The sequence below is a fragment of the Eleginops maclovinus genome, chromosome 18, assembly GCF_036324505.1.
Source record: "Eleginops maclovinus isolate JMC-PN-2008 ecotype Puerto Natales chromosome 18, JC_Emac_rtc_rv5, whole genome shotgun sequence".
NCBI lineage: Eukaryota > Metazoa > Chordata > Actinopteri > Perciformes > Eleginopidae > Eleginops > Eleginops maclovinus.
In genome coordinates this window covers 12,142,922-12,157,091 of record NC_086366.1, presented here as the reverse complement: position 1 = coordinate 12,157,091, position 14,170 = coordinate 12,142,922, and the positions used below count along the sequence as shown (strand labels likewise).

The 14,170-nt window shown below is 40.8% G+C and overlaps 1 protein-coding gene across 1 annotated transcript in view; it reads left to right on the top strand.

The window, feature by feature from the left end:
• The window catches only part of grik4 (glutamate receptor, ionotropic, kainate 4), a 252,415-nt gene that overhangs the window by 214,154 nt on the left and 24,091 nt on the right, over positions 1-14,170 (top strand). Inside the window, 1 exon segment of the mRNA XM_063907054.1 lies at positions 11,703-11,810. Coding sequence (XP_063763124.1) covers positions 11,703-11,810 — 108 coding nt within the window.

Genomic DNA, 14,170 nt, shown 5'->3' with positions numbered 1-14,170 from the left:
AGAAAATACTAGAAAATAAGTAGACACTGTTATTTGTATTTTCTTCTGTTTAAATGATTCATTTATAATACATTTTGACCAAGTTTGGTCTGATGCAAAAGTCATCACAGTGAGGTTTGAGCTATAAAATCTGAAAATGAACCATCTAGAGAACCATAATATACAAGTGACATTCCAGTAATAGCGCTAAGCTTGCAAAGAACCATTTCAGATGCCAGTGGAGTTAACCTACCTTATTTCCAGGATATGATGTAGCTGCATTATGCAATAATCTTTATTTGTTGAGTTTTGGCAGGCAAAGTACATTTCCCAGATGCTCCTGTGCTAGCGGCCAGGTGTGCCAATGATGATGGTTTAAGAAGTTGGCATGACATTGTGCATGGTCTGGCTGAAAGACCACTGGCACCTGTAACCAACAGTCCACAGAAGAGGCAAGACACACAGATGGAAGGGGGAGAGGGGGAAGAGAAATGAGGAAAGGGGATGACAGGCGGAAAGTAAATGAGACAGAAAGGGCATGCAAGAGAAAAATAGGCCAGGAAGAAAAGAGGCATAGACGAAGCTATATAACGAGAAACAATCTTTCCGCATGTCAAATAACAGCGGGGGCTCCATTTTTTTCTTTCTTTACGTGCACTGTGTTTTAACTGTCACCACATTTAATGATTATAGGGCAACAACTTGACCTTCTCTGCTATGTCCTGTTACCATGACGAATCATATTAAAGAAATAGGCTGTTATCCTCCTTATCTTTTTGCTACGGCTATTCACAAGCTAGTGTAATGAACTAGATAAAGAGACTAGAACTATATGGGATTGGGTGTGTGAATGTGTTTCTGAGGGTATATTCCGCAGATGGAGTGAACATCAGGGGTGCGTTTCAAAACAGTTACATTTGGGTTGTACAGAGGGATATTATAACTCAACCTGTGTCTCTGAATGCACACACTGCGTTCTCTTCAGGAACATTAAAAGAAGGTGCACTTAACTCAACTTCTTGCTGCTATTGGTTAAATGATTTTTGGTTTTCAGAAATATAGAGTCACTTTGTGTGATATTTTGAAACTAGCTGACAGATTTATCTGACATGAGTTTACATTGTGTTTAGGCGTGTGTGTGTGTGTGTGTGTGTGTGTGTGTGTGTGTGTGTGTGTGTGTGTGTGTGTGTGTGTGTGTGTGTGTGTGTGTGTGTGTGTGTGTGTGTGTGTGTGTGTGTGTGTGTGTGTGTGTGTGTGTGTGTGTGTGTGTGTGTGTGTGTGTGTGTGTGTGTGTGTGTGTGTGTGTGTGTGTGTGTGTGTGTGTGTGTGTGTGGTGTCAGCGTGCATGCGTCAGCGCCTGTGTGAGTATTGATGGAGTCTGTGCCAGCCCCCACTGCCTGCTTCTTGGTCTCTGCACACTCTCACACACAACGAGCCCACCAGCATTTATGCATGTTTAGCACAAGTCTTTTCCAAAACAATCACACTGCAGCCTGCCAGCCAACACACACCACAGCATACAGCACACAGCACACAGCACACTGAGAGAGCGTTCCAGCCTCTCTGCAGAATCCGTGGATTGCCCCTCTTTTTCTGCATGAAGCTCATTGACAGCAGCACTCCTGTTAATTGGAAGAAGCTGCAAAACCAGTAATTATTGCGGTTTGGGGTAGGCAATATCTTTCCTGTTACAGTGCTAGGCTCTGTTCTGTGAGAGTCCAAAAAAGAGTGCTATGATATCAGGGTATTTCTGTGTATTTGTGTGTGTGGGTTTGTTAGCACTTACTACGTGCATCATTGTTCATATCTGTGCATTGCAAAGGCCTGCAAATACTCTTTGCCACCTCCTGGAGAGGAGAAAATCTCAAATTTAGTTTTATAATGGAGGCTCTTCATCATAGCTTTAGTACACCTGAGAGAGAGAGAGAGTTTTTTAGTATTTGTTTTGTCATTGACATTTTTAGAGACTAGAAGAAGCCACAGAGCATCAACCATGTTATGAGTAAGTTACAGCAGGTCACGCCAAACAGAAATGCAAAAGGCCAAAGGGCGACTCCAGCATGACGCAAAGCTAATTGTTCTCATTATTGAGTCTACAGGTGCCTCGCAAAATTCGATGCTCAGGAATAGATTTTGCTCTGACATTCTACCACACTCATAATGTGTTTTTATGAAGCCTGCAAGGTTTGTACCAGAGATCGAACTGAGTTGATCTGCCATAGCTGTAAAACAAAGGTTAAGGCAACATGAAATAATCTCACACATTCTTCCAGTGACTGGGATTTCAGTGCCTGATGTTGGGCCTTTTTTCCTTTCTTTGTTTAAACCAAATTGTGCTTCCCTGATCTGCAAACCAAAATCTCATCAACATAACATGAAAACCGGTTGGAGCTTTTTCCATTGAGTTCTTTTTCTCCATTATTTCCACTGAAGTAATAGAAATCCCTCCCTAGGCGAATGTGCAAGCTGCCCAAACCACTCCTGGCATATTTACTGAAATACAAAGCGTGAGTGTCCCAACTCATCCCTTTTCATCAGGGTAGATTACATGTGCAGCAGCATTAAGAATGAATTGGCTAAATGCCATGAACTGTTTACATTTCTAGATCATGTAGATCATATATCATCTATGTTTGACACCACAATCAAATTCATTTTTGATTATTTGGCCTGCATCTATTCAGCAGTGGCAGACACAGCTCAAACCAATTGGTAATTTAATTTAATGGATTCTTATTTAATACACTTCCTTTAACCTTGGATATTGATTGTCTGTTATTGTTGTCTTTCTACCACACATTCGAGTGGCATGTTCTGTGCATTGTATGTCCCCGTCTCTGTGAAGCGATCCTCTATAAACTGTTCATCTTCTAAACATGTCAGAGTAAGCCCTATCCATTTTACTGAATTTTCATTTGAGCATGTACAGCCAGATTGCTTTTTTTAAATAAACTTGGGTCCCCAGGTGACCTTTTGTGGTTTTCATAGGTAAAGCTAAAAAATGCAGGTGGCGTACTAGGAGGCGACCCTTATTAAACCCATCTGCTTCCCTGTATCTGAGGGAACTCTGATTGCCTGGCATATCTCTCACACACACACACACACTCACATCTTGCATGCATTCTTTTAGACACACGTACACTACATGGGCACCACTTCAATTTGCAAGAAATGATTTGAGCTGTGTTATTTACACAAGACTTCCTCCAGTTAAATGGTGAATGTGCTCGTTCAATTTCTTTCTCTTTTGTATCGGATTTATTTATTTCCTGTCAGTGCTGCTCCTATGTTTATTACGGCAATCTGCTTTTTCCTTCCCCTACCCTTTTCTTTGCTCCCACCCCGTCTCTGTGAGCACTATTACTCTTGCTGCCCACTCTACTGTGGATGCAGATGCACTCAATTCAATTTCTCTACGCTGCTGCATAGAAGAGGGAGGGAGGGAAGGAAAGAGCGAGGTAGGGAGAGGTGGGACAGGTACTGAGGGAGAAGGGTAAAAAGGGGAAATAAGAGGATGAGAGGTGTGGGTTGGTGCACAGCAGGTTGACAGATTCAAGATCGCCTCCACCCTTTTTTCTCTCCTTGAAGGATATTATCATAGGAGATTGACGTAGCTCAGCACACCCTGGCCTGGCTTGGATCCCTTTCTCTGCCTCGGGCAGAAACAAGTACATCTTAACCAGGTCTGATAGACGTACAGGTGTAATAGGAAAGAGCTGGTGCTTGAGCTACTGCCACTAAGGTTAGAGTAAGTGGAGACTGAGGGAACCCTCTGATCCCATGCAACTGAGCAGATTAAACATGTTTCAGTCTTTCACTCTGAATGTGTTTGTGTGAGTGAGAGAGGAAGAGTAAGTAGGCTTCTGTGTTACAGCTGTGTAATTACAACAATAATTTCTATTTTGGTACAAAGTGTAGAAGCAGGAAACTGTTTGCCAGCAGGGGAAAAAAGTAACATGGGAATAGTTGTATTGTTTATTTTCCAGTATGCAATGCAGCTGTATTATTTCACTGTAGGTTACAATTGTCCCCAAAATTGTGCACCACTTTTCATATGAGCAGATCAAGGGAGTTTAGAGCCTGCTGGAAAAATACTTGTTCTCCTCCCTGGTTCTTTTTATAGTGTTTTATTTTATTCAGAGGTTTATCTTTTGTTATCCATACCCCGCTCACGAAATTCAATAGCTCATCAGAACTGAGCATTCCAGCGCAGTTTTGTTGTCAGTATTATGCTGCCTAAGAAGGGTGCTTTTAAGTTCATTTGTGTGTGAAGTTCATGTGTCCAGCAAGTGGAACAGCAGCATGTCAAGCCACATTAAATTCTGAGGATCATCCATTCAACACTTTTTCTCACCTTTATCTGCCAAACCCCCCTCCCCCCTTATGTCTGCTCATTTCATTGTGAAGACAGAATGGGCTGTGTGTTTTTCCAGCAGGAAATGTAGACTTTAGAATCATCTGCATTGATGCTCTAATATGTGAATTTAGTATCGTCTTTTCCATCACTTTCCCAAGCAACCTTTTCCATTCTCGCTTCAGTTTTTATGTTTTTCCCTCCGTCTTTGAAGTTGCTTTTATCTCTCTGGTGCTAGTGATGCTCTCCATTCAGCGTACACTAATTTGATACTGTTTTTTTTTTAATCATATCACCATGTATAGAAAAGTATTCTGAAAACGTCGTATTACATTGCGGTCACATGCCCTCTTTCTAATGTCAGTAATGCTCAGTTGCAAAACGTTAGATCAGTTTATGTGCGGCTTTGTCTCTCCCAGTTTATTGCACACAGAGCCGTCTCTGTTATGAGTTAAATGTCCTTAGTGCTGCAGACAGCCCTGGAGGTCAGAGAGGCTATGAATTTTGAGAAGAAACAACACGCTGCTAGCAAGAGAATCAAGTCACATTTATTAGATTTCTTCTCATTTCATTTTCATTTCATCTTCTCCAATGAGAATAGATACTAATTGGAAGTGATAAATGTAATGTATTGATTTTGAAATATTACAAAAATGTCTCCCCTATGATGATGTGTTGATACTGAATAAAGACCAACATGTTCTTGCAAATACTGTATGAGATAATGCTATCTGACTTGGTGCTTTTTCCCCCTGAGACTTACACAAACACAGACACGCAGTCACTTCCAGTGGGGATGTAACAGGGGTGAAGACTGTGTGAGCTGCACGATAGGGCTGTTGATTTAAATGTGTTGGACTGGGGAAAATCTGGCCAGCCTTGCTCACAAGACTTATAAGTCATCTTTTGACATATTCTCTCCAACACCCCCCTTGCATCTTGACTGAGATTGACTCAAAATCTTGGAGAAAATAAATCCCAAGCTAGTTTGAAGACAGGCTTTGATGCTAATACTTCTCCTGAGTTAAACAAAACACATCACCACATGTATTAAAGGCAGTGTGTTTGTGTCACACATTTCTTTTGGGCACTAGTCCAAGCAAAACATATTGATTAAACAATAACTTTGCATGAGATCAAGAATTTATGACAATTGAACTGAAATCATCCTCAATCTTACTAAAGTTGTCTTCCCTGCTGAATCTGCAACTGCATATTGAATTTTCTAAATAAGAAACTCACATCAGAAGTCTACACACACCGGCATCTCTGTGTGTGTCTCTCGTTCTCTCCTTTGTTTGGTCTCTCAGAGACATACAGCAGTCCCCATTCCTCCTTTGTTTTTCTCAGTTTGCACTTTGCAGGCTGGAGATGGGGAATAGATCAAAAGCAGAATGGATGAGCTGTTTTGCAAGATCCCCCAGTCTTAACGGATTTCAAGGCTGGGTGAGACTGTCTATGGGTTGCTTGGCTTGGTGTATGTGTTTGTGTGCGTGTGTGTGTGTTGTATGCATGTACATGCAAATTTATGTGAGTGTGTGCGAGTGCCTCTGTGCCAGTGTGCCTGTGATTCTGACTATGTGTGTCTGTTTTTATCAGTCTTCACATTGCACCCTTGAAATCCTACCAAGACTCTCATTATGGTGTAGCTACAGAGAATCCATAGATGCATTGTAATCTTATAGGCATTGTTTTTATTTGTTCTCTCTTCGGGGTATAGACAGGTTTACACTTTGTTCTCCCAGGAGTCTTTTTAGATTCTTTATAGGATTCCCGTTTCATATCACAAACATTGTCATCATCGTTTTATAATTATTATTTCATAACTTAACAAGTGCCAAAACTTTGATCTACAGTGCACGCTGAACAGGATTTGACGTTAGCTTGCCTGAAGTATGCAGGGGAGTAACAAAAGATAACATAAATTAAAAGGAAATACAAGATAATAAAGCAAAAATGTAAGCAAATAAGCAAATACAATGCTCTTGTCAAGCAAAATGATTCCTTTAGCTAACCTCACTCATGGCCCCCCCTCACCAGAAGTAGGACAGTAGGTGATACCACATGAGACCCGATCTTTATGATGAAAGAAAGTGGAGTTCTCTCCATCTACCAGATATATTTTTAAATATTATATTAATGTATTGTAATAATTGTTTAAATACAGTATAGCATCTCGTCTGAAAAGGTGTGTCAAACACATTGGTTTCCATCTCTGTCAATTATAGCTGGAAGTGATACATACCAGACTGTCACTACTGCAGAGTCATTTGTCCCGGTACTAACTATCCCACCAAAGACAAAGTTCATATGTTAGTTTTCATTTTGTCCGGTTAGTTTTTTTGCCTCAAGGGGACTAACAATATGTCCAGACACCCTCTATCATTAGACTTTCAGTTTAGTTAATGAAGATTAGGATTGGACTAAGTTAATAGGCGAGTTGTGATTTGAACACACCCCTAAAGGTCTTGTTCTGTCCTCTAGTGTTAGGATAATGTCTGCAGAAACACGGTCGCTAGTGATGAGGACATTTGGACAGTCAGTAAAGTCGGGGTATACAGACTGAGCAGGGACTGTGGCTGCAAGGACATCCATTGTTTGTCGTCTGCTTCACTAGGGATGAAGCACTTGGAGAACTTGCAGCGCTGCTTTGAAGATCTGCTCTGACAGACGAACGACCTTCTTTTCAACTAGAGTTAGAGTCTCATTACTAGGACTGAACAACCAGTTCCATTATTCACCATAATGCCAAATAATGAGTGTGCTGAAAACATGGTGTTTATGTGGATCTGTGTGTTTATGGACAGTGCAAATCACAGTTTAGACTTTATAAAAGAGTTTTAAAAGTCGTCAACTTTTTAAATATAAATACATATTTCTCACTCACTATTCCATTGAGAAAACCGGCATAACAGATAGAAACTAATACATTTAAACAATGTCTTTGCTCGTCATTTGAAAAATGCAATCATTATGAGTGGGTTAGCTCTATATATACCTTTAGTTATAAGCGAGAGATAGCTGCTGATTCAACAAGTGGTAATTTTCGCTGATGGGTAGGAACTGCATCTACTTCAGCATATTTTCATCAAGCTGAGATGGCATAACGTAGCAATAAGAGCGATAAAAGTCCATCCTCAGAGGCCTGTAAGGTTATTTTGCCTCTGCAATTCACACATCCACAAACAGACACATGCAGGAATACAGCCAGTAAACACACACACACTTTCCCATCCTGAGTCAGACTCATTGCACCTCTGTGACACGTGAAGGTTTTAGCCTGGGTGTAAGTGGACTGTATGACATTATGCTTGATAATGGTAGCTGTTGCTTCTCTCGTATGTGATGGATGGGTCTCTCACAGTGCTGTCTCGCCACGCCCTATTGGATACAGCATTTTTCTGACAGGAAAATCAGCCAATCCTGACGCTTCAATGAGCAGCCTCCCTAATCTTTTTCTCGTGCTGTAATTCCAGGTTCTAGAATGAACCCTGGATATTACCCAGGGTGCGTCGTTCCACTTGTTGTCACTTTCCCTGTCGGTCTCTCTCGTCTACCTTGCTCTCTCGCTGTTGCTTTTTATTTTGCACTCGCATAAACTCTCTCTCCCCCTCTCCATCTCTCTTTTCATGTCTTTCAGATGCTGTCTCTTTCCCTTGTTCTCTCCGCCTTGTGTTCTGGCTCCCTAGCTGGCTGCTCCCCATACTTTCTCATTGATTTTCATTCCGTTCACCAGCCTCACCGCACCTACTCAGTAAAAGATTGACATTCCCCTGCATATTTCTACTTATCTCAGTCTTTTCCTTTTGCTCTGCTCCTATTCCCCTCTGTCTTATTATACGTGATTCTTCTTCCTGCGAGCCTGTTTCTCAGTACAATAAATAGTGCACAGTACTCGTCAACAGTCTGAATTTGTTTCCTAGACTCTGCGCTTGTACTGCACTGTAGTTATTGATTGTTATTGTAGTGTAAATACCAAAATAATGACACGGAACTGAGAAACATCAAGTAGATATATTGTTTTGCACGTAATCTTGAGTCTAATAGATTTTTGAGTTGTGCTGCGAGTATAATGAGATATCATGCAATGGTTCAATGGTAATGCTTCACCAAGATTAATGGTTAGCGGTCCATTCACTGTTCTGTAGTTTGCACAACCTACAGAATTATAACTAAATGGGCTCCAAGGGAAATTACATGTACGATTACTGATGTTCTTGCCTTGCCGTCAAATTAATGACATCTGCATGGCCCTGTAATTTATATTTAATCAACTTAATTAGTTATGTATTGGTTTTTACCCAACTTTTACACTTTTTGTTGACATATTTTCATCTTATTTGTGTTACATAATGAGGGGCCTCCCATATTTATTGCATAGAGTCTTACAAAGAAAAATTACCACATTAAATGTGTTCATTCAAAACAATGAATGTAAGGATGGGTTTGCTCCCGGCGTGCTTTCCTGTTCATATAAGCTGATGTATACATCTTCCTTCCTGGTAGTCAGAGTGACTCACAGACAGTACAGCTCTATTCTCTCCCCCTCAAAGCTCAGGTTGCAACAGGGCCACCAAAAGCTAGTTCCTCCCCCGCCAGCATATGCGTCTTCTCCCTTCCTGCTCACAGCTCCCACATCTCTCTCCACCTCCTGTTCCTGGGCAGGAGTAGCGGTGCTACCCCATCACATTAACCTCTCAGTCACCCCCATGCTCAGCCCTCTGGTGACACCTGCTGAGCCCAGAAGTAGCCCACCCCCCACTGTCTCCTCCGGCTCTGATAACTGATTATGTACGCTGATTGCTGAACTCTTTATTTCCCAGGTTACTTTTTGGTCGGGCCACCATATGCTCACATATTCTAGCCCTCTGGTTCTTGAGGCCATCATCAGAGGAGTGTATAGTATGTTGTTCAAGGGGTTTGGGTAACTATAGTCTATTTGTGTGATCAAGGTGCTGTTTCTCCCAACAAGTACACCAGAAGAAATGGGAGGCAAGATCTTTTGATCATGTACTCTCAAAGGAAATCTTTGAATCCGGGAGCACTTCCTTTCTCTTTTTTTTATACCTCACATCATAATTTAGGATCAGAGTTAAGAGAGTGTGGTTAAAGAGCTTCCAAATGCAGGCACTGATCGTGATGAATGGGCTGTAATCTCTTGATAATTTAGGCCATTTACTCCTGAAACAAACCATGACTATTTTTATTTTTCATTTCAGAATTCAATCACTGATCATCTAACTGTTCATCCTCTGGTTTCCAAACATGTATACTCCCAAAGGCTTTCCAGCATGTAGTCGAGAACTCATTCCAGTGACATAAATAGCGTCACATCAACAATGTACCAAGGCTAAATTAGATTCCATATTCTCTCATTTACTCCTCGTTTATACTGTAATAGTAATAACAGAGGGAGGTTGATTATTGAGATAAGAGATATTTCTCTACAGACAGAGGTTGCAATGTTTACAAAATGAGTGTTATGGAAATTCCTCACTTATCACCTTTTGGTAAGAAAAGAACAAATCTACAAGCTTCAAATCAAAGTTCTGTTATTTAAAAAAGAGTCGAGCATTTAACAGAATAAAGTTCCAGCTGGAAGGCCAGGTAACCTTTACAACCAATGTAGTGCAAGGATCTGACCCCGGTCTAACACGGAACAAGACTCTTAAAGGGAAGGAAGACCAAAATGGGAAGGGGAACAGCCAATCAAATTCTACATTACAGGGTATTGCAAGATTGCTGGCTAGACTGGGGTTAAGCTTTGACATCAGAATCAGAAATACTTTATTTATCCCAAACTGGGAAATTTTGTTAAGTATAACCGATGATAATTGGCCTGACAATGGTCACAGTGGCACCCTTCCGTCTGTCAAATGCCTGAGAACACAAGGTTGCAAGTCTTTTGTGTAAAGGTGTGATAAATCCTGCGTGGGACAGCCGTAGTGATACATTTAAACTGTGAGACAAGAAACCCAAGGAAGTATAAAAAATAATACCATAATGATATATATAAAATTTAATTAGACACATGATCATGTCTACGATAATGAGGTAGGTAACAGAGTTTGAACGTAAATGACCAAAAATAGTGCTTTGAATTTTCACTATTCTGTTTGTCAATGAGCCCCACAGGTTATTTTTTAATAAAAGACATAACATTGCTGCCTTTTTTCTTGTTTGTTTCCATATTATAAGACACGCTGTGATCTCAAGCAAAAATACCTGACCTCCAGTTGTTAAAAAACACCTTGTATCTCAAATTTTACAGAAGATAAGATGTGCAAACTAATAAAAAGACATATTTAGCATATTTCATTGTTCTTGATTTATCCGAGGTTATCTTCTGTGCCAACACATAAATCAATTGTTCTACTTGATATTGTCACTGAAATTAACTGCTTCTGCGCCAGCCACATAAATGAAATGATAGCTTGTGAAGCCACCACGATAAGGAGAGCCAAGCCTGGTAGTCCTGTACACATTGTGCCACAAGAGTCACATACTTCCTACCATATAATCACAAGCATAGATGTATTGAGTGAGAATAGTGAAAAGCTCATGCTCATCATCAAGGGTCAATTGGTTGTCACAGGGAAAGTCAAAGCTCTGCTGTCAGGAAAAACACTCTTTGTTTTATCGAACAACTTGCATTTCTGCAGTTTATCCAGTGCTTGCACGGATTTTAATAAGCTCCAAGGTTGTAGAATTTTTCCAACCATTAGAGAAGCCATGCAAATCTTACAAGGTCAGAGCATACAAATTACCCAGATATTGTTTCCTTGTCAAGGCCATTATGGAAAGATTGAGGTTATTACGTGAAATGTGTACCTGAAAGTAGCAAGAGGCAGAAGTAAAGATTCACAAGTTTCTCAAGTCTGCAGAGACTGTCGTCATGGTGTTGACAAACGTGGGTCAAACAAATAAATGAATGAAACGGAAGAAGGAAGAGACAGATAGGGGATGGGAGGAAAGACACCATGTGAGGTGGAGGTGTGAATGCGCTCTCGAGCTGTAATGAAAATGAAAATGTGGCTCTGTGCCACAGGATTTGCCGGTAATTGGTTTAATGAATGCATTCTGTTGCCTCTGATTGAACACATGCCCTGTGTTTCGTCCTCAAGGAGACATAAACATGTTGTCTTATTTTCCTTCTACAGCCTAACTCTCGCTGTCACCTTATCTCACAACATTGTGATCTGTCCACTGCTTTCTCTCTCTCTTGCATTTTCTTTCACGAGGGTCACACTTATTGTCCTTTAGAGAAAAAGGCAATTAAATACAGGTTGTTTCTATTGGCCTTTTCCAACTGATGGACTTAGTGACTGATGTTTGTGTGTGTGTGTGTCTTTGTGTGTCCTTTTCACAGATTGGCCTGTGGCACTCTGAAGGTGGACTGTCCATGGAGAGAAAACTTCCATCAATCAACGTGACGGACACACTCTTCAACACTACTCTTACCATCACGACAATATTAGTGAGTACTACTCTATGCACGCTGATACGCACACATCAACAGGGGTGTGTATCATTTTAATCTGCTCAACTCTTCATCCGATCTCCATGTGGCTGACATTCTGACAGACAATTACCATATCAAAAACCTATTTTGTATTTTCAGATCCAAACTCAGTCCTCCTGGGATCAGAGGAACTGCTGCTGTGCGATTGTTTTGCCCTGAGTACTTCAGATGATGGTACATCACAGTGCATCAGCAAGAGCTAATAATTCACCATGTCAGCCATTCTCAGCCTTTGTTGTAAATATAGATCCTGTGAGTGCTAATTTTCACTACCCTCACTCTGCTACCTGTTACAAGGGATGCAGTTTTCAAGCAATTTCCTTTATTATCAGCCGTGTTAACGACCAGTAATCTATGAATCCTGTGAAAGAATATAATAATCGTTCTGATAATATAATATAATAATGATAAGTTAACAAAATGGTTATTTTGCTTATTTCAGGCTTTATTTAAACAGCTGACATTCAAACAAGGTTTGAATGAGAGAAAAAGGTTCAATTTTTTAAAATCTATGCACAGTATCTACAGTGTAGTTATGGCAATGAAAATCTTAGGTCCTGAGCTCCTCCTACAATGCAATACAATCACTCAAAATGTCCCCTGCTCTGTCTCTGTTTATTTATCAATTCAAACAAAAAGGCAAAATGTAGCTATGAAGGGATCAGCCCCTTCCAACTTCAAGGCCTTGGTTAAACCACACAATCCAGCACGTGCACTTCACTCATCGTTAGCCAGTCAGCTTGCTACTCCATCTCTGCGAGTGGGACCCAGGTACCTCTCCTGTTTAAAGCACTTTAAAGAGTTAGCTTAGGCCTTGTAAGAATTAGCCATCTCTTACAATGGTATGAGTTGTTTGAAGTGAATATATCTGCACTTTCCTTGTTGTTTGGAGTTTGATTCTCTATGTTTTTTGCACTTATTGTGAGTCGCTTTGGATAAAAGCGTCAGCCAAATGTAATGTATAGACTTAATAGACAACTAATTAGATGACACTTGTAACACAGGGCAACAAAAACATCACATCATTGTATTAATGAAATGGTTCAGTATCAATCAAAACTCATTTGCATGAAGTTTTTGTCCGACCAGATTTAATAGCGTAAACGTTTAAGCTGCTCGGTGTGGCTACGCTTGAAGTTTGGGCATAAACCCCACTGACGTTTCCTCCTCCTCCTGGCTGCCTCTCACTGCGTCTTGATCTCTCTTCTAGGGTTCTCATCATTTAGCATGTTCTTTTGTATTCGCACCGCATTGAATTTTATTCATGAGTTTTATTTATTAGCATTTCAACAGGGTGATTGGTGAGTCTTGCACTGTTGGCTGTAACTCCCCCTTGATAAAAATACTGAAGATTTTACAATGGATATTCCTGCAAAGCGGGTATAATGAACTTTGTTGGAGGAAAAACTTCAGCTCAGTTGGAATGACCTCGAGTCATTGATCTCTGAGTCCAGCCACTGAAACACATATCGAGCTACTCTCCAAGTGATGCACAAATGTTGTGGCACAGGTAATATATTCTTGACTGATCCAATTGGTAACAGTGATTAATTGCTCATTAATTCATTAGCTACCTGTTTTAATAAGAAGAGCAGATGTGTCTGCAATTTCAAACGTTTGTGAACAGTATATAATGCTGTTTATAAGCTCAGTTTTTCTGGTTTACTGTAGCTTTGATATCACATCAAAGGTGAGAAAAATGGATTCCAGTTGGAACTGCATAAAACCGTTCAGCCTTTCAGTCATCTGCCCATGTTTCATGTCTTTCTTCATTCCCTCGATACACGCAAAGATACAGTCGCACACACAAGCCTGTCTCTTGCCAGCTCCTCCTCTTCTGTGTTAATCAGACGATAAGACACAAAGTAGCCTGTAAGCAGAGGCAATTGGTCCAATGTGTTATTCTGAGTGGTTGACTTATCAGCTGTGGAGCTGTGGGAATGAGGGAAAGAAGGACGTATTGCCAAAGTCCGACACTGTACAACTCCGGTCTCATTGAGACTTATTGGGATTCAAATGGAACGGGTCATTTCACACAGGAGGGAAAGAGCGCTTGGGGACGATGGAGGTGTGTGTGCATGTTTTGGTTCAGGGGGAGTACAAATGAGACAATATTTTCACAACAGAAAGTGGGTGTGAAAGAAAGGATTGCCTGAGAACAAAGCTTTGATTTCACTTTGGAGATATAGAGCCCCTGGACCAAACTTCGGAAGCCACCAAGGAGCAATTTTCAGTGCCTATCACAGCTCATTCATCATGGTGTGATTGCCGTGCCGCTGTTATCTCGCTTGTGGGCGGCAGACGCGCCACAGCTG